The following is a 21,723-nucleotide window of genomic DNA, read 5'->3' on the forward strand; positions in this document are numbered from 1 at the left end:
CTTCAGTCACAGTTAGCAAGCAAGCTATACTTATACTACATGCGTGAAAAGCAAACATCTGTTCTTCATATTTGGGAATAACTTATTTTACTGCTTATTTTACTCTTCCCTGATGATACATACACCCTAAGGTTAAGCAAGACCTCCACCAGTATTTAAGAAGTGGGTTTTCTACAAATCTACAAACATTTATTTTCTCACTGACTTATTCTGTAGTGAAAAAGGCCTAACTTTTAACTATAAATGCTCAAATCTTCTCATTTGCTCTAAGATTTCACCTCCAGGTTCACATAAAATCCTCCTTTAAATTAAAATGGAATAAATTTACCAACAGGCAATCTTGAAGTTGGAGAACTTTTGTGAAGTTTTCTTGAAAGTCTCAAAATATGAGTTTGGTAAAAGCAGAAGAAAAGATGTAAAGCCTCCAGCCAATTCCTTGGGAGCTCTGCTTAAAGTTCCCGCAGCCTCACATCCCTGTCACTCCTGAAGTGGCTGTGCCCATCCTTCCGCTGCCAATTACTCTCCCTGGGGCTGAAGTAGGGGAACTCTTTCAGCCTTACTTTTTCTTTTTGGTTGAAATCATTTTTAATATCTAAATACAAACGTGAGCACTGAATTTTTTCCTATCTCTTAGACACAGACACAAGTCTAACAACCAAAATGTGCAGAGGACGTAAGCTACTGCTCTGCCCTCCTCAGTCCCCATCCTGTGGTTTAAGCTGCTGCCAGCCCTCCACCTTTTCCAATATACATAGAAATTCACACTGGCTGCTTTCATACTACAACTGTAATGCATTTTGTATTTCGTATAGTGTGCACATCAAAACAAAACAGCCAGGGGTACATCCTTGTCAATGGCCCCCACAATGAGATACTGAGGAGATTTTCTGGTCAGGAGTCAATTTAGCAAAAGACATGGAATGGCCAGAGCTGGAGTAACCATCTGCACTGCTGCACTCTGGTATCAGAGTGAGGACAGAAGTAATAAGTCAGGGTAGCTTGGAGGGCACATTTGCAAGTAGGGAGTCTCTGCATGACACACTGTGGGGAAAATTCTCCCAACCAGGTGTAGATTGGTCAATGTACTCAAGTTTAAAAAAAAAAATCAGCTGTTCAAACACTGGAGTTTCAAATTTCTCCCACCAAGACAGGTCAAATATAGTAGTAACAATCTAGATCTTTCCAGGAAGTAAAGATAGAGCCCCTGGCTGGCATACCTCCTGGTAGTCCTGTGTTAGGCCCTAAAGGTATCTGCTGCTGATGCAGTTGCTGCGGTTGCTCCACATGCACCATTTTCCAGGGCTGCCTTGTGGATCGGGACTATTTCCTTCATTATCCTGATTCTTCCTGTTGTCTTTGAGACTAAGAAGTTACAAATCAGCTTGACTTTAACTCAGCCACTCTGACAACTGACCCTGCTGATCACTGCTTTCTTCGAACCTTCTCTTCCCCCAACAAGGATAAACCACACTCTCTATTGTTGAACTTACTACAGTGGGCTATATAAACACTGTTGAAAAAAAGAAAATAATAAGGGCCCGCTTCATTATTTATGGTCCTATAACAGAAGCTAAATACATCATTCTTACCTGGCACAAACAAATAAACAAACAAACAAAACTTTAACTGTCAAGTGACATGCATAATAAATATTAAGGAAAGAAACTAAAAAAAAAGCCTACAAAAAAGATGAAGGACATACTCATAGTCTGACTTTGAAGCAATATTAAATTACGGATATTTAATAAATGTGAAATTAAATAAATGAAAATGTAAAAATCTTCAATAATGACAACAAAAGCTAGAAACAATGATAATAAACATATAATGAAAAACTGGTTCAAAATTAAAACAATATAGTGCAGAAGTCAACATAAAGTTTAAAATGACAGAGATAAAACTTAAGAGGCTATAAATGTCAGTTATTATCAGTAAAAACAAATATTGCATTGATTACCAGGAAGTGAGGTTTCTAGCTTTCACTTGAAAATGAGAATACATATTGACCTTCACTTAAACAGTAGAGCTATTCAATTTTTGCACACCGGGACAGATCATAAACATCCACTCCTCTGGAAAGTATCCCAATTTACTCTTTCCTGAATGGGATACCCCTTTTGTGTGTTCCTATATCATACTCTATCAGAGAACACCTGTTTCAGAACAGTAAGTCACTCTATTGTCTGCCTCTGGCACTTAACTTGAGCTCCTGGAGAGCAGAAATCTACTTTAAACCCATCACCTGGCACAAAAGGCTCTTTGAAGCTGCAAAAAAATGGGAACTACAGCCTTTCAGGGTCTGAGGCTTTGACCCAGAAAACAGGTAAAACAAACAAACAAACAAACACATAAAAGCTCTGTAAGAAGACAACGAATTAAAAACAGACTACACAAAAACTGGAACAAGTTTGTTAAAATGGTATATTCCTAAAAATAAAAAAAGTTTAAAAAATGGAAAAGCCTCAAACTACCTTCAATGCAAAGAGTTAACTTCTAATATATCCCTCCTTTCTGGGGGGACCCAAGGTTTTCAGTACTGAATATAAGGCTTGAATAGCTGAAGAAGAGTTGATTATCTATCTACATATGGCAACCATTTAACAAATGCCAATGTTTTTGTAGATGAAGAAATATGTTTTATCGGTAGCAATTTATTCCAACTTGAGAAATAATTAGGAAATTTAAAAGCTGCAAAGTCATTTACTTTCCATTCTGAATAAAAAGGAGTAGTGGTAAAATATGGCATAGCTGCATATAAATTATACTTAAAATTATGCAAATAATGTGGCTAAATATACTTTATTCTACAAACAACCAATGATCACCTATTATAAATTTATACTTTAAAGGCACATCCCTTTCACAGAAATAGAAAAATATCCTAAAATTTGTATGAAACTATAAAAGACTCTGAATAGCCAGAGAAATCTTGATAAAGAAAAAGCTAAAGGCATCATACATCTTGATTTCAAACTATACTACAAAGCTACAATAATCAAAACAGTGCGGTACCGACATAAAAACAGAGACATAAACCTATAGAACAGAACTGAGAGCTTAGTAATAAACCCAAGCCTATACAGCCAAATATATTTGACAAGGGGCCCAAAAATATTCAATGGGGAAAGGACAGTCTCCTTAATAAAGGGTAGAAAAATTGGATAGTCACATATCAAATAATGAAACTGGAGCCCTATCTTAAACCACTCACAAAAATTTACTCAAAATGGATAAAAAACTTATATTGGAAATGATTTTTTGTATACACATGAAAAGCACAAGTAATAAAACCAAAATTAGTAAGTGAGACTGCATCAAACTCAAAGCTTCTGGAAAAAAATCAACAAAATGAAAAGGAAGCCTAAAGAATGAAGTATTTGCAAATCATATATATGACAAGAGATTAATCTCTAAGATAAATATGGAATTCATACAACTCAATATAATTCTCCCTCAGTACCCTCAATACTGGGGGATTGGTTCCAGGACCCTTGCTGATACCAAAACTTATGGATGTTCAAGTCCATTTTATAAAATGATTATAGTATTTGCATATAACCTATGCATATCCTCCTGTACACTTTAAATCATATCTATATTACTTAAAATACCTAATACAACATAAAAATACATCTAACTAGTTATTACACTGTATTGTTTAGGAAATAAAGACAAGAAAAAAGAAAGGTTATATATGTTCAGACACAACCATCTGAGTAGTTAGGTACTCAGTATATGTACATAGTTAGGCCCATGTAGTTGTAGGCATAACTACATAGGACATGTAGGCAATGACATAACTTTTTTCCTCAAATATTTCCATCCATGGAATGGTTGGTTGAATCCATAGACATGAAACCCAAGGATACAGAGGGCACACTATAGCAAGAAAACAAACAATCTAATCTAAAAATGGGCAGAGGACTTCAATAGTTCTTCAAAGAAGACATAGAAATGGCCAGCAGGTACACAAAAAGGCATTCAACATCATTAGTCAAAGGGAAATGCAAATCAAACAACAATAAGCCTCGCCTCACCTGTTAAAATGGCTGTAAATAAAAAGATAAGAGATAATAAATGCTAATGAAGATATGGAGAAAATGAAACATTGGTGCATTGTTGGTGGGAATGTAAATTCGTACAGCCACTGTGAAAAACAGTATGGAGACTCCTAAAAAAATTAAAAATAGAACTACATTATGATTCAACAATCTCACTTCTGTATATTCAAAAGAAATTAAATCAGCATTTCAAAGAGATATCTGCACTCCCACACTCACTGCAACATTAATCACAATAGCTAAGACATAGAAATAACCTAAGTGTTCACAGATGAATGGATAAAGAAAATGTGATAAATGTATTTATGACAATACTAATAGATGTTGGAGGCATTATGCTAAGAGAAAGAAGTCAGACAGAGAACAAATACTGTATAATCTCTCTTCTGTGTGGAATCTAAAAATATTCAACTCATAGAAATATCATAAAATGGTGACTGCAGGGGCTGGGGGCAGTTATATGAGGAGATGTTGATCAAAGCACACAAATTTTCAGTTATAAGATGTACAGTATGGTGACTGTAGTTAATAATACTGTATGGTATACATGAAAGTTGCTATAGGAGTAGAGCTTTAAAATTCTCACCATAACAATAACAACATAAAAATGGTAATTATGTGAGGTGAAGAATGTATTAACTAACCTTATTGTACTAAACATTTTGAAGTATGTATGTCAGTGTAGAAAATCATCATTTGCATAACTTAAACCTATATAATATTATATACCAATTATATCTCAAGAAAGTTTAAAAAACAAAATAAAATCACATATTATAAAAAGAGGCAGTGCTTTGAGTAGCCTTATGGTTCATCACTGCTTTCCATTGGTGCTGCAAAATTAATATGAATACAAAATGATTACTTTAGTGAACAGAGTATACTGACTACATGTATCTCCAGATAAGCTTAATATATAACTTCCACAAGAATACAGTTTGAGAGGAAAACATAAATTTAAGTAACTCTAATTAGACATTTTAACTTCCACTCTAATGATCAAAAAATAAAATTACAAGAAAATGTCCTTGATTTAAACTCTAACCAATATCTTGGAAATAATCTAATAGAAATAGAAGTTATTTGGGAATGACAAGAATGGAAAGAAGTTTTAAGGAAGAGTTACCTTGTTAGAAAAGAAAACAATTTTGTCCATTCATTGTGTCATCACTATTTTAAGTTAACACTTGGGTTTAAGTTTTCTGCATTTATAAGCAAGTTCATATATCAGTCTTTGCTATTCATTGAAAAAATTCCTAAATACTTTTTTCTTTTAACTTTAAAAAATATCCTCTAACAAGAGTTTTTAACCACCTCCCCAAAAAGCACACACTGAGTGGGATTTAGATGTTGTAAACTTACAAGGACCATTTGCAATCTCATCTGACCCCTAAAACCCCAGGCCGCTGTCCCTGCCCACCGCCCAAGACCCACAGCCCCTCCGCAAGCTGACTTGTGAGAGGCTCAGACATTCATCCACTGCTGCACACTGCCAGGATGGTACAACCTCAGCAGAGGCAGGGGTACGGAACAGCCTTTCAGCCTGCAGAAGGCTTATTAGATAATATTCATTTTCCAAATCCTAACAACCTTGAAAAACACAGGGAGGATTTGGAAGGGATTGCCTCTTAAGAAGCTGGCATACTGCTGATTCCTAGCACTGTCTTCCTTTCGTTAAACTTCATCTTCTGCTTGTGCCTGACACATCCCCGCAGAAAATGATAGGAGGCTGGCTGCACACAATACGTAGTCAAGACAGTAATTCACAACCTGGGCACCGACTGAAACAGAGCTTCAATAAAAGGCTAAATCAGGTTTTTGGTCCACATTTCCTCTTTTATTCACATGCCAGGCATTGTGTTGGTTGCCAGCACACACGGTGAAGATGGTATATGTTGCCAATATGAGGCTTGCAATTCACAGAAACACTGTTCATCTTTAAGACAGTGACCTTCTAGAAATTCTGCAAATCTGCAGTTGTCCTCTGAAGAGAGATGAATGAATAGCTAATCAGAGTCAGAGCTCATTCTTCCCAGAGCTTGCAATGCCCACCTGCTTAACAGTACAGAGTGGACATTTTGGAGAAGTCTCCTGATGATGCTTTGGACAGTTATCTACAAGACTAAATTTTGGCAAGTGAGTGAGGAAAACTCTAGTAGGAACTTTTAAATAAGTCAGCTTTAAGCAACAGCATAAGAAGCCACCAAAGTTTCTCTTACTAGTATCTGTGCTAGAATTGTTAAGCTCCTGTCCATTACCAGATACTATGCTGTTGGTAGTTGTGATGCCATTGCAAATCAATCCATTTTACTACAAAGCCATTGTTAGAAGAGTTTATGTTTGCTCCACATATAAATGACCTGAAAAGAAATATAACTGAAAGTTTTCAAAAGTGAAATATAATGTGTGAAGTATGATTAAAATTATTTGTTTAAACTGAGTCATATTTTCCTTGCTTAGCATGTCTCCAAAAGTGATACAAAAGGAGTAATTTTAAAAAAGGAAAGCAGAGTTATTACAGAAAGCTAAGTCACTGGAGTACTGCAAGCAAATAGTGCAGAAGAGAAATTTACCACTAAATGCATTTAATAAGAGAAGAACTAATATTACCAAAAAACCTACATGATACAAAGAGCATTAAGTAAAAAATGGACAAAAAAAAGGCTTGCCTTCAAGGTATTTTGTGTAGTGTGATCCAAGCACTGGGTAATACTTCTATTTTAGAATTTAACATTTTATATTACCAATCATTGTTTGCATGACTAGCTCCAAAACTAATTAGAGCTGAGAACAGGGAGCTGCATTTAATTATTCTTTATACCCCTTGCACATCCTTACAGAGTGTTTGCTGAAGGAGTAAGAAGCAAACTCCTGAATGAATATGAAGTACGTACTCTTCTGTATAAGGTCATCAAGGAAGGTGTCACAAAGCAGGTAGGACACGGGGCATTTCCATAGGCAAAGATGGGAAAGCACATTCCAACAAGAGTGAAAGGACAAAGTTTGGGCACACTACAGGCTACGATGTGGAGAGGACTATAGCCCAGACAGCGGAAGCTCTGAGGGCCGCAGAGAAGAGCTTTGTTTTATTCCACAGGCATTAAAGAGGCATTCAAGTGTTTTCAGTCAGGGGAGTAACAAAATCCCAGCACTGCTTTGGGAAGATTACTTGGGCAGTTATGAGAAGGATGGATTAGGAGAGGCATGAGGTGGGGAGATCAGTTGGATTTCACTGCAATAACCCAGGTGAGATTCAATAGAGATTTAAACAAGGAGATGGGGGAAACAGCAATATAAAAAATGAGCAAAATAAAGAAAGAGTTAAGAGAAGAATCTAGAGAATATACAGGAAATAATGGGGGATATAAACATCACAGAGATGGAGGTAAACACTGTGGAGTAAAGAGAACGGAGCTTTCTGATTGATAATATTCATCAGGAGCCTGAAATATTCTACTCTTCTCAGTTAGGCAAACACTGACTTTTCTTGGCTACAGTACTTAGATTAAAAACAACAACAACAAAACCTTTATTTGCCCTGGCAGGGTACGTCAGTTAGTAAGAGCACTGTCCTGATACACCAAGGCTGTGGGTTCGACCCCTGGTCAGGGCACATATAAGAATCAACCAATGAATTCATAGATGAGTGGAACAAAATCTCTGTCTCTCTCCTCTCTGCCTCTCTTTCACCTCTTCCTTGTTCTCTCTAAAATCAATTAAAAATAAATAAAAATAAACCTTTACTTTGGCCCACTAGACCCCACTGGTACAAAAATAAGGACTTAGGGAAGATACGCTGTCTAATTAAAAGGCAGGACTTTGCTGGCAGCAGTTTAGTGCTGTCAGCCCAGGGAGCCAGGACTCCACAGGAAAGGCACAGTGTGGACCCTTCTGTCCCAATGGTATTCACAATACAGATCCTGCCGTGCATCATACAACCCAACCTGACTAATTAAAACACTGATGTATTAAATACCCAAACGTGGGTTTGGCTGAAAGGTGATGCAGTGAGTAAGATGTCTTCTGCAGTTGGCCATGTTGCCAAGATTCCTAGTCTACAAAATTCTAACACTACAATTCCGAATAACAAAATTCCTTTTTTCCTAGAGAACATTGCCCCAAAGTATATAATTGTTTCTATGAGTGAATGCAACAAAAGTGGGATTATCACCCTGAAATGTATAACGGGAAAATGTATAATTAGCGTCTTACTATTGTTCAAAATTAAGTCTTAGAGGGTTACCCATTAGTCTATCCAAGTCCTAGGCATTTGATATGCCATACCTTTAAAGAAAAACTTTGTGAACAAATTTAGCTCAAGAAAGCCAAACATGGTGTAAATCCATGATGACTACAAAGGTATGTGAACATCTCAGCAGACCCCACAGGTATCCTTAGTTAATTTCTCAATAGACAAGATACTATCAATGATAAAGGAAAAATCTGTTAGGAGTAACAGATTTTTTTCTCACTTTTATTTATAACTTAATAATAGCAGCAGCATTGCTAATACATTCTATTTATCTAAAAATATTTGAGAAAGTAAAGCCTTTATGTTTTCACAGGTGGGGAAAAATCACTTATATAAAAAGGGCAATCCAGATACTTTAAATACAGACTAAGATGAGTTATTAATCAAATAGAAAATGCCCAACTTGTTTTTCAGACATAACATGAAGACCATTTAAAAGGTCACAAATACAGCCCTGGCTATTATGGCTCAGTGGACTGAGCGCCGGCCTTTGAACCACAGGGTCGCCGGTTTGATTCCCAGTTAGGCAACATGCCTGGGTTGAGCGCCAGGTCCCCAGTAGGGGGCATATGAGAGGCAACCACACATTCACGTTTCTCTCCCTCTCTTTCTCCCTCCTTTCCAACTCCTGACTCCGGACCATACCCTGCCAACTCCAGGACTTGGACCACCACTATCTGCTGGGCTTACTGCCCTGTGCATCTTCTCCTCCATCATCCCATCAGCACTTCTCTCTCTACATCCATTTGGTGTAGCTGAATTTCTAGTAATGCAACAACCAAGTCAGGACCTAGTGAGGCAAAGGGAAGAAAATGGGAAATCAGTAGGTTCAGGGGGTTGAAAATCTTTGTATAGTTATTTTCCAGGCAAGGCAAGAATAAATTCTTCTCCCTGCAGTACAGTCAGGATTGAGGAAGGTTGAACACTTAAATGTAAAAAGCAAAACTAAAACTTTTGGAAGAAAAAAAAGAAGAATACCTAAAAAATACAAACCATAAATGAGAGGACTGATATTCAGATAAAAATTTTCTGAACTGAAAATACCATAAATGAGGAATTAAAATAAGCCAAGCCATAAACTAGAAGACATCTGACACTCTTGCAATAAGGAGCTTCATCCAGACTCTAGGCACCCTGTGCAGGATAGCGCCAAGTCCCTGGCTCACCATTGTGTGGTTTCTGGTATTGATCATACTTTTAAATGTTCTTCCAAACTGACATGTATGAAACGGTATCTGACTGTTAATAAATTCACACCTCCCTGATTACTCCTTGATTACTAAAGAAATCAAGCATCTTTTCACATAGATATTGTAGACATTTCAAGGTTTCCCATCTGAGAACTTCCTGTTCATATTGTTTGCCCAGTTTCGTTGTCGGTTGTTTGTTTTCCTTATCAACATGTAAGAGTTTTTACAGAAGTAATATTTTAACAAAACTATATACACTGTTAAGGTTGCTACAAACATATCATTATAGCTTTTATAGAACTCAGTCAAAACAAGTAAACAAACAAAACCAATGAAGTTCAGATTTAAAGTACTAATTTACTATGAAAATGGTTGCTACTCTAAAAGGAAATCATCAGTGCTTCATTTAATAAGAAAAGATTTATTTGCAAGTGTTAAATTTGACTTGCTGGTCATTTCTGATTTTAAACCATCACATGCACCATCCTGATCATTGTTACCATTTTTTAAAATAAACAATCAAGTGTTTGATTACAGATCAGTGTAGAATTTTACACATATACTAACAAAATATACAAACTGACAATTCTCAAAAGAATAAATGGCCTCGTTAGTAATCAGTAAAATACAAATTAAATTAAAAATTCATTTTCTAGCAATTTAAGGGGTAAAGAATTTTTGAATGATAAAAGCCAATGCTGGTGATGAAACACAGTGACATTCTCTAATTGTGCTGATGGGAATTCAATTTGGTATAACCTGAAGTTCAGTGAAATGCAATCTGCAGCAAAACCTTTCACATGTTCATAGTGCATGACCTAGTGATTTCACCTCAAAGTACCTGTTCAAAAGAAATAACCATTCACAACATTCCTCTGCTCACCCACAGATATCCACCTCAGTATTATATCTAGATTTGGCATCATTCACTAAGGGCACTGGAAAGTTGGTTCCTGGACAGCTCTAGGCAGTACCAGACCTGCTTTTTTAAAGAAACTGATCCTATATGAATAGAGTGGGGCTCACCCCATGCCCTTAATTTCACTCCTAACTCAAGCCTAACCAGAGTATTCTATCAAAGGATATACAGCTTTAGGTAGAAGTACACACCCCAAACGGGTTAATCAAACCTTGCTCACAGTTTTTTGCCAGTTACTGAAGAAGGACTCCTTTCATGTTTATGAGGACTAGAGTGCTGTGACATCAGTCTTGGACTGTTGGCTAACCATGATGCCTATCAAGTGAAAAAGGCCTATCCCAGAGAGTGGGGACTCAGCAAAAACACATGAAGAGAAAAAGCAGTTAGTTACTGACAGCAAAATTCCCATAAGACTGTCAGCTAATTTCTCAAAAGAAACTTTGCAGGCTAGAAGAGATTGGCAAGAACTATTCAAAGTCATGAAAAATGGAGACCTATAGACAACATTCTTCTACCCAGCAAAGATATCATTTAGAATCAAAGGGCAGATAAAGAGCTTCCCATAAAAGAGAAAACTAAAGGAGTTCATCATCACCAGACCATTATTATATGAAATGTTAAAGGGACATATTTAAGAAAAAGAAGATAAAAACTATGAACAATAAAATGGCAACAAATACTTATCTATCAACAATTAAATCTAAAAAACAAACTAAGCAAAGATGAACAGAAATATAATCATGGATTTGGAGAGCATTTTGATGTCTGGAAGATGGGAAGGGTTATGGGGGAATTGGTGAAGACAAGGGGATTAAGAAGTGCAAATAGGTAGTTATAAAATAGCCACAAGAAGGTTAAGTACAGAATTGGAAATGAAGTAGCCAAAGAACCTATCCATGACCCATAGATATGAAAAATGGTGTGGGACTGCCTGAGGAATTTGTGGGTGCTGGGTGAAGGCGGGTAAGGGAGAAATAACTGGGAAATTGTACTAGAATAATCAATAAAATATAATTTTAAAAGATACTGATAAATCCCAGAACCACATAAAGACATAACAAAGAAAGAAAACTTCAGGCCAGTATCACTGATGAACATAGACGCTAAAATCCTCAACAAAATATTGGCGAACTGCATCCAACAATACATTAAAAAGATCATACACCATCACCAAGTGGGATTCATCCCAGGGATGCAAGGATGGTTCAATATTCACAAATCAGTAAATGTAATACATCACATAAACAAAAGCAAAGACAAAAATCACATGATCATATCAATAGATGCGGAAAGAGCTTTTGATAAGGTACAATACCATTTATGATAAAAACACTCAGCAAAGTCAACATAGTAAAGGTCATATATGAGAGACCTACAGCCAACATCATACTCAATGGGCCAAAACTTAGAGCTTTCCCATTAAGATCAGGAATAAGACAAGGATGCTTGCTGTCACCACTCCTATACGAAATAGTACTGGAGGTCCTAGCCACAGCAATGAGACAAGAAAAAAAATAAAAGGCATCAAAATTGAGAAGGAGAAAGCAAAACTGTCATTGTTTGCAGATGACATGATCCTGTACACAGAAAATCATACAGACTCCACCAAAAAACTACTCAACCTAATAAGTGAGTTTGGCAAAACAGCAGGATACAAAGTCAATATTCAGGAATCAAAAGCACTTTTGTAAACAAACAATGAAATATTAGAAACAGAAATCAGGAAAAAATCCCACTTGATACAACAACATAAAAAGTAAAGTACCTAGAAATAAACCTAACCAAAGAGGTAAAAGACCTATCCTCAGGAAACTACGCAACACTGAAGAAAGAAATTAAGGAAGACACAAACAAATGGAAGCATGTACCATGTTCTTGGACTGGAAAAATTAACATCATCAAAATGTCCCTACTACCCAAAGCAATTTATGGATTCAAGGCAATCCCTATTAAAATACCAATGACATATTTCACAGATATAGAACAAACATTTAAGATATTTATATGGAACCATAAATGACCCAAATAGCTACAGCAATTTTGAGAAAGAAGAAGAAAGCAGGTGGGATCATGATACCTGATAACAAACTGTATTACAAGACCACTGTAATCAAAACAGCCTGGTAGTGGCATAAGAACAGACATATCAACCAATGGAACAGAACAGAGAGCCCAGAAATAAACCCGAGTCTCTATGGTCAATTAATTTTTGACAAAGGGGGCAGAAGCATAAAATGGAGTAAAAATAGTCTCTTTAACAAATGGTGTTGGGAGAGCTAGACAGCTACAGGCAAAAAAATGAAACTTGATCACCAAATTACACCCTACACAAAATAAATTCAAGGTGGATAAAAGACTTAAATATAAGCTGTGACACCATTAAAGTACTAGAGGAGAACATTGGCAGGAAAATCTCAGATATTTCACACAGCAACATTTTTACTGATATGTCCCCTAGAGCAAGGGACATAAAGGAAAGAATAAACAAATGGGATCTCATCAAAATTAAAAACTTTTGCACAGCTAAAGAAAAGAGTATTAAAATAAAAAAGAACCAACTGTATGGGAAAACATATTTGCCAGTTATACCTCAGACAAGGGTTTAATCTCCAAAATATACAAAGAACTTACACAACTTCACTCTAAGAAGACAAGCAACCCAATTAAAAATTGGGCAAAGGACTTGAACAGACATTTCTTCAAGGAGGACATACAGAGGATCCAGAGACACATGAAAAGATGCTCAATGTCGTTAGCTATCAGAGAGATGCAAATTAAAACCACAATGAGATACCACTTTACACCAGTTAGAATGGCCATCATAAACAAAGCAACAACAAGTGTTGGAGAGGTTGTGGAGAAAAGGGGACCCTAGTGCACTGCTGGTGGAATTGCAGACTCATAAAACCACTATGGAAAACAGTATGGCGTTTCCTCAAAAAACTAAAAATAGAACTGCATTTTGACCCAGCAATTTCCCTGCTGGGATTATACCCTAAGAAACCTGAAACATCAATCCAAAAAACCTATGCATCCCAATGCTGATAGCAGCACAATTTACAAGACACAAGTAAGTACTAAAAGCAACCTAAGTGCCCATCAGTAAATGAATGGATCAAAAAAACTATGGTACATTTACATAATGGAATCTATGCAGCAGAGAAAAAGGAGCTCCTACCCTTTTCGACAGTATGGATAGAACTGGAGAGCATTATGCTATGTAAAATAAGCCAGGCAGTGATGGAAAAATACCATATGATCTCACCTTTAACAGGAATCTAATCGATAAAAGAAAAAAGCAAGCAAAATATAACCAGAGACATTGAAATTAAGAACAATCTGTCAGTAACCAGAGGAGAGGTGGGAGGGGTAATGGGGGGAAAGGTTTTCAGGAACAACAATAAGAGACACATGGATAAAACCAAGGTGGGGGGTTGGAAGCAAGGGAGGGAGGTGGGTTTGGCTGGGGTGGAAGGGGAGTTGTGAGGGAATAAATGCAGACAACTGTAATTGAACAACAATAAAATAATTTTTAAAAAAGATACTGATAATATTTATAAAATTCTCTCACCACTCATGTAAGCTAAACTTTTGATAGTTTCTTCAACTATAGTTCATTGTTTAGAAATAAGGGAAATAATTAAAAATTTAAAAGACAGGTTTTGTTTTTTCTTTTGATTCATGACTTAAAGAAGTCCAAAGATGCTGGTAATTGAATAATCTAGAATAGATCCCACTCTGTACAGCATGGGTGTCAAACTCATTTTCATTGGGGGTCACATCAGCCTCATAGTTATCTTCTAAGGGCCAAATGTAATTTTAGGACTGTATAAATGTACTTACTCCTTAACAGTTAAGCAAGAGCTTGGCCCTGCCACCAGGTAGAAACAAGGTGGAGGGTCCTGTTTTTGCCACCTGTGCTATACAGTGTCATTTAAAATGTCAAGCACCTTAAGAATACCTGTTTAAAGTTACCTACACACAAATAACCTAAGTATTTCGATGTGTAAACATCACCTCTGAGAACACTTAATCTGTATTTTTCTATACTTTGTCTCTTTTATTATTATTTTTTAACAGCACTAAGATATAACTGGCATACAATAAACTGAAGATATTTAAAGTGTAAATTTGTAAGTGTTAACATACATATATACTTGTAAAACTTTGCCACATTTTTATCAGCCTTGAAAATCTCATGCCACTTTATGATCCACCCATGCCATCCTCTGCCCATCTCTAGGCAACCATGATCAACTTTTGGCCACTATACATTTGTCTGCATTTTCTGGAATTGTACAGAATTCAGCCATACAATATATACCCCTTTTTAGTAAGGCTTTGGTCACTTAATAGATGCATCCATGCTAGAGTATTTATCGAAAGTTCATTCTTTTTTCTTGGTGAGTAGAATGCCACCGTATGGATATACCACATTTTGCTTACTCACGGACCTATAATGGACATATAGTTTGTTTCTACTTTGGGACTACAATAAATAGCACGGATATGAATCTTCATGTAGAAGTCTTTGTATGAGTACATGCTTTCACTTCCTAAGGATGGGATGGCTACATCATACTATATGTATATGTTTAATGTTTTAAAAAACTGTTAGGCTGTTTTCCAAAGTGGTTATAACATTTTACCTTTCCACCCAGCAGTCTGTGAGAGTTCCGCATTCTCCACATCCTGGCCAACACTTGGTATAGTCAGTCTCTTTAAACATCATCTGGGAAAACTTTTTGAAATAGAGATTCCACAATGGCCCTACCCTCTGCCAAGAAAAACCCACCACTATTAATTGGGGAGGATTTTGGACAATTGTTTTGGACTTTTACTACTGGAATCAAAACTACAAAAGCCATGAATGAGACAAAAAAATAAATAATGTTATGCAAATAGAAGGATTATTATTTTATCTAATTTTTTTTTGTTTAATTATTTTCAACTAGATGTGAAAACTAAAGTCAGGGGCATTTATTCATTCATTTTTTACCCCTAACATAGGGTACTTGTTTCACTCTAGTTGTGTTTCTAATGAAGAGAAAAAAGTTCTTGATTAAATATGGTGATCATTACCTTCAAAGAAAATTAGCAAATTCAAGTCATAACAGTGTTTTTTAGAATTGAAAGAAGCCCTTTTAAGAGAAATAATACAAAGTCCCACAAAGCAATTAAAACATCAGAGACAGGAAAATAATAAAGGAAAAAACTCATCAGAGATGAGAAGCTAAAGATTAAGCTTCTTTCAAAAGATAATGTCAACCTAAAACTGCCCATCTAAAAGTGAAGCATCTAATATGGTAATAATTATGAAGAAGTCAGGGCTTCATGTAATGCCCACAGTAGACTACCAAATTCTTAAGTAAGGTAAACAAATAAAACAGCACCAAACCACCTTCCTCTCCTGCTACAAAAAAAAAAGTGCAAAGCCAAAGAGAACTTATTTTTCAAAGAGGTCATGTAAGCAGGACACAAAAAAGAACTGAAAAAAGGTGTGGGCAAATTTAAGGATGAAATCATAAGTTACCTGAAAAAGGATTTAAGATATACTTGACATAAAACTGACATCAGAAAAGATTTTACTTAAGGTATATATTGAGTAGACACAAGGACTGGCTAAATAAATAAATGAGAGAACAAATACACGAATAAACTCTACAGTATTTATTTTTGCTTTTCTCTTTTGGCAATGGAACCAGCAGTGTATGCCCCTTGAACCTTAGCAATCAAACACTGCAATCGCTACACAATATGAAAAAGACATTAGAAGCAGAGTGTCACATAATCACAGAACTAGAGCAGGAAATTTAAGAGATCATACAGGCAAGTTTTTCTTAAAGGTGAGGAGATATGACTAACACCACGAAAGAGAGCTCTACCCAGCACCAGCTCCGTTTTAATGGATGGCAATTCAAAGACTAAATGCTTAAGTCATCAAGTTGGGGGTCCAATGTCCAGGAGTAGATGAGTGAGAGCCAAAAGTATTTTCTTCTTGCCTAAAAGTGATGCTAAAGCAAAATAAAACCCCATAATTTTCCTGATGTATCAGTATGTTTAGAGCACATAAATCCCTTTATGGACTATTCCAAAGATTCTGTCATCATTCAATCACTCCATTTCCTTTTTAAGCAATAAAGGAATAAACAAAAAACAATCCTTTCCTTTCGTATACAATATGTCAACTTTAGAAACTACTATCTCCTTTTTAAACTACACCAATACCTTATGATGGATCTTTCAATAACTACTAATGCTTTCTTCAAAAAAGTATTATCTGTTCCCCAAAGTGATCACCTTTTCACCCCAAATGTTCACATTCATACAACCATGGATGATACTTGAAAGGTACAACCACTGATACTTTAAAGGTACATCTTAAACACCAAAGTCAAGTTTCAAAAGGCAACATTTCCCTCCTCCTTAATGATTCCAAATCACAATTAAAAAATTAAAAAGCCAAAATCTTTGCTTTTGATTAATATAATTCACATAAAATATTAAGCTTTCTATGTTTAGAAGACAGAAAATGAACCAGCAAGATGATCAATTGATTTTCTATTACATTTGGCAACTGGATGAGATGGAGATGACAGACATGTATGTACAAATGATACCAGTGACCAAATGAGGGGGTTCACACTTTTAAGGACTCTACATACCCTGAGTATGTAAATTAGTACCACTGTGCACTAATGAAGATTTTTTTCTTTTAATAACATTTCACCTAGACATTCTACAGCATTATGATTTAAAAAGAACACACGGAAGTATTTTATTTATTTATTTTTAGATTTTATTTATTTATCTTTAGAGGGAGAGGGAAAGCGAGAGGGAGAGAATTATCAATGTATGGTTGCCTCTCGTACGTCCCCTGCTAGGAACTGGCCTGCAACCCAGGCATGTGCCCTGACTGGGAATCAAACCATAGTTGTTTGGTTCACAGGCCCACACTCAATCCACTGAGCTACGCCAGCCAGGGCCACACAGAAGTATTTTAAATGCTCCACTTAAATCCAAATGGATGACTATAATTAAGAATTGCAATTAAATGGATTTATAAGAGTAGATTTTTAAGTGAAATTTGTACATAAAAAATAATCAGTCAAAATATATAATATATACATGTAAGACTTCTTTCTAGGTTCACCTTAAAAAATTTTAAGACATACCATAACAGTCAGAGTTGTATATAGTATATAATTATATATATAGTACATGTTCTTAGCACTCAGCTTTAATTGATAAAGACCCTTTATGCTATCAAAACAAATTGCTAATATTCTAAAGCACAAATTTTTGCATAATATTTAGCTCACACATTATTTTATACTGTATACTTACTACATCAAACTTCTGAGTGATGTTTCCCTGGACGTCAAGTAAATAAACCTTGCCGTAATGTGTGCCCAGTGCCAAAAACTGTAAGAAGAACAAAGGGATCAGTTTACTAATGTACTATTAACACACAATTACTAATAAAACCATTTTCACAGTCAAGAATCTCTGTGCATAAGTGATCTGTAATGCCTTAGCAGACATGCAGTCCTTGGAGATGATCCATTTCCAGCTTCAGGGAAGTAACAGAACAGGGCCTACTTTATCCTTATAGTGCACGCTAACTGTTAGAATGACTCATGAGGATCCTCATCTACTGACAGCTAATAGTGTGTTTGTGGTCTGTACACAACAGACCGGGGTAGCAAATTAAAATGCAGCTGTGAAAGCGTGACCAACCTAAGGTTGAACACAAAAGTCAGAAGGGAATGATTAAGCAACTCACCTTAATTTTGACAGATGTGTAAACTTGTGCTATCATTAAAATTCAACACATATATACAAATAACAAAGTAGTATTTTTGAAAGAAAAATTTATGCCATATCAAGAAATGAGAAATATTCAGATGTACTTATATATCTAATCAGTTAGCATTAGAATGCCTCTATAAATTAATGTAATAGTGAGTGTAAATTTTTATATTCTAATGCAAAAAATCCTTTTCTGTCCCAAAATAACTGTTGAGCTACACACTCATTTTATGGCATGAAGCTAATTCAGAACTCCCATGATTCTTTTAATTCTCTGAACTAACCTAAACAAAACAGAAGAAAGTTTAGGACATGAAATATGACATGAGATTTTTCTTCCTTTTTATTTCTTTATGCATTACTCAAATAGTTTCAAATTCTCTGTATTTCCCTGCATGTGAGCATGCTTCATTGCAACCTATAATGAAATGCTCAAATTTACAGGCACTACTGTGCATTTCAGTCAAACAGCACAATCTTTAAAAAAAAATCTTATAGAAAGTAAAGATTTAAAAAGATTTATCAAAATAGAATTGCTTAAAATTAAGTTTCAGTTGAGGCACTTAAAATATAAAGCTACATTATAAAGGAGTCACAAAAAGGAAAAGAAGGGGTTCATTAGAAATTCAATCCCAGCAACGCCTTTCACTCCTGCAAGGTTGCCTTTTTTCAAGAAGAAAAAGTCCCCTGGGTAAAAAATCAATACTGGTTAATAAAACATCAGGTGTGCAGACATAACTAGGTATGACGATTCCGCTGCACAATCCTGCCTGAGTGCACTAGGTGCCATGGCGATTATTCATCCGTGGCAGACACCAAACCTGGTGAAAAGAGGGTGCCTGGGCCCTGGAAAGGGAAGGGGCAAGGGATAATTCTGGGGAGAAATTAGTTTGAATATATAAACCAAACCAGGATATTTTCACCAAAGCAAAAGAACATTATAATCAGAAACACAGAACTCAGACGGTTGTAATTTTTTCTCTACGGTGACACTGACAAGATTTCAATTATAAAAACAAACCATTTAACACTAACTAAAAACAAACAGTATTTCACCTTGTTATACCCTGAGTACTGGACAGTACTGATTCTCCTCATAAACACTGTATTTAGTTTATTAGAAAACTAAGGAGAACTGGATTCTTCAAATGTTTTACAACTAGATCATCTCTGACACCTCTGTGAAGGTCATATTTGCACTTCCAACTACATTTTATTAAAGTTTTAAAGGTTCTATACAGGGTATATTAATTCCTTTTCTTTTTCTTTTGTCAAAATTACTAACTTAACCCATTCAATATTTAAGATAGAAAAGAAACAAAATAACTATTTTGATTTTACAGTTTTAACCTATAAAACTATACTATTTTTCAAAACTTCAGAATCTTTTCAAAAAATACAGTGTTTTTGACAAACTACCTTTTGTTTGCAAAAATATTTCATCACTTAGATAAATTACTGCTATTCCCATTTAGAAATAATTAAATATGCTTAAAAATAACAAGTTTGATAGGCCAATTAGAGAGGTCTTCAAAAATTTAACCATGAAAATTATGAGTCACACATTTGCTAATGGTTTTGACTACTTAAATACAACAACAAAAAAGCAAAACTGTCCACAAATCACAAATGTAAATACAAATTATTTAAATGTGATTACCTTTCCAGTCATTAAAAGCCTTGTGTTTTTGTAACTATCAATTTTTTTTTTAACACGAGAGTACTTACAATCCAGGATGGGCAAAGAATAAATATAACTTAATTAGCCCCTTTCATGTTTGATTACAGAAACTTGACTCCTTTAACAAACAATTAGATTGGGCATCTAATCTTTCTGAACCATCCTTTAGTGTAAGTGCTTTTACTTTGAATAACTAGGCTTTTTGTACATAAACAAGTGGAAATGATAAGCAATCCTTTGAATACCACAGAGGAAACAAGAAGTAGCACATTTTAAATGTGCTCAGTTATATAATATCATCTATGTTTAACATAGCACTTTCCAAAGTAGGGAGTACCTTTAATTACATAAGTAGAAGTAAGTCTGAGAGTTTATGTGATTTCCCTAGAAACAGCCAATGAAGAGCAGAGCTAGGGTCAGAATTAAGAACTAAAATACTCTCCAGTGTACCAGAAACCTCATAAAACAAAAACAAAAGCAAAAACAGGGGCCTCAGATCAAACTGATCTAAAAGTTAGCACAACACTCAGGCTCCTTGGCAAGCTGGTTTAAGTATGGTGATAATGAAGTGTAATCTGAATAGGTGCACTTTGTTTTCTATTTAATCCATTCGATAGTTCATTCAACACCCCAAAACACAAAAGTGACTGGCATGTAACAGAGGGGTCAGGACTGAGTACTGGGGAGCAGGGGAAACCACAATCCAGTGGAGAAACCCTGAGGCTGCATGAGAGTCCGCATTTCCCCAGAGATGGGGCAAGGGGTCACAGAGGAAGTTGCCCAAGGCAACAGTGAACAACCAACAAGGCTCCAGAGGCCCCAGTGTAATGCCCAAATCTGGGCTGAGATGCTTGTACCCCCACATGTGGCTGGGAAACTCCTACCATTTTCCAGACCATGATGGCCTGAGGGGCAAAGACAGTGTGCAGACTGACACTCATGGTGGGTGTTGACCTGGAATTGTTTGGGAACCGGACACTCCCACAGCAGTGGGATTTGGAGGAAACGATTTAAAACGGTGGGCATGCACAAGTTTCCTGCCTCTCTTCCTCGTCCCTTGCTCTTCATCACATTGAGGACAGGGAGTGTTCAGAGGATACTGCAGGATGCCAGGCCCAGCTCGCAGCTCTTGCCTTGCCCTGCTCACAGGGTCTGGAGCAGGTCTGCATGCAGGACGTGCACCTCACCAGCAGCAGGCAAGCAGGACACTGGGACACTGTGACACAGTGCCACATGGAACACAGGTACCGGACTGCTTCCACTCCTTCATTCTGAGAGCAGCACACAGACGCACATGCCAGAAAAGTTTTTCAGCCCCAGGAGCTACAGCAGCCTTGGACACTGGAGCCCAGTGACTGAGCCCCTACTACAACCAGCTATAGTGACCTGGCAGTGCACTCCAGGCCCCGGGAGAGAGAGAAGCTGTGTGAGGGGATGGCAACGCTGAAACCCACACATGTACACATTGGAGAGAGCCAGGGGATGGAGCCCTGTTCATGTAGCCACCTTGGGCTCCAAAAATATCAGATAAGAATGGAGAGGAACTTCTGGGTATGTGTTTGGATTTCAGTCTTTTAGGGAACAAGAGGAATTTTGTGTTTTGCAATACAGAATGGCTAGAATCAATACAGAATGGCTAGAATCAGGGGAGACTACAGCTCCCTAAAACTGTGCATCCTGTTAATAAAAACCACCTTCCTTCCCCCCAATCTCTGTTTTATTGTTGTGTAAGGTGGCAGGTGGCCAAATTCCAAATTACCCTGTAACAGAACTAGACACCCTTAGATGGGACAAAGCAAACTGTAATC

At 36.4% G+C, this 21,723-nt stretch overlaps 1 protein-coding gene across 2 annotated transcripts in view; it reads right to left on the reverse strand.

The window, feature by feature from the left end:
* VPS41 (VPS41 subunit of HOPS complex) overlaps window positions 1-21,723 on the reverse strand; it is a 221,199-nt gene that overhangs the window by 162,384 nt on the left and 37,092 nt on the right. For both annotated transcript variants that reach the window (XM_053655114.1, XM_053655113.1), the window contains exon 4: window positions 17,770-17,847. In XM_053655114.1, the coding sequence (XP_053511089.1) occupies window positions 17,770-17,847 (78 nt within the window). The remainder of the gene's footprint in view (window positions 1-17,769; window positions 17,848-21,723) is intronic.

The sequence above is a fragment of the Artibeus jamaicensis genome, unplaced genomic scaffold, assembly GCF_021234435.1.
Source record: "Artibeus jamaicensis isolate MK-2021 breed Jamaican fruit bat unplaced genomic scaffold, CSHL_Jam_final contig_924, whole genome shotgun sequence".
Lineage (NCBI taxonomy): Eukaryota > Metazoa > Chordata > Mammalia > Chiroptera > Phyllostomidae > Artibeus > Artibeus jamaicensis.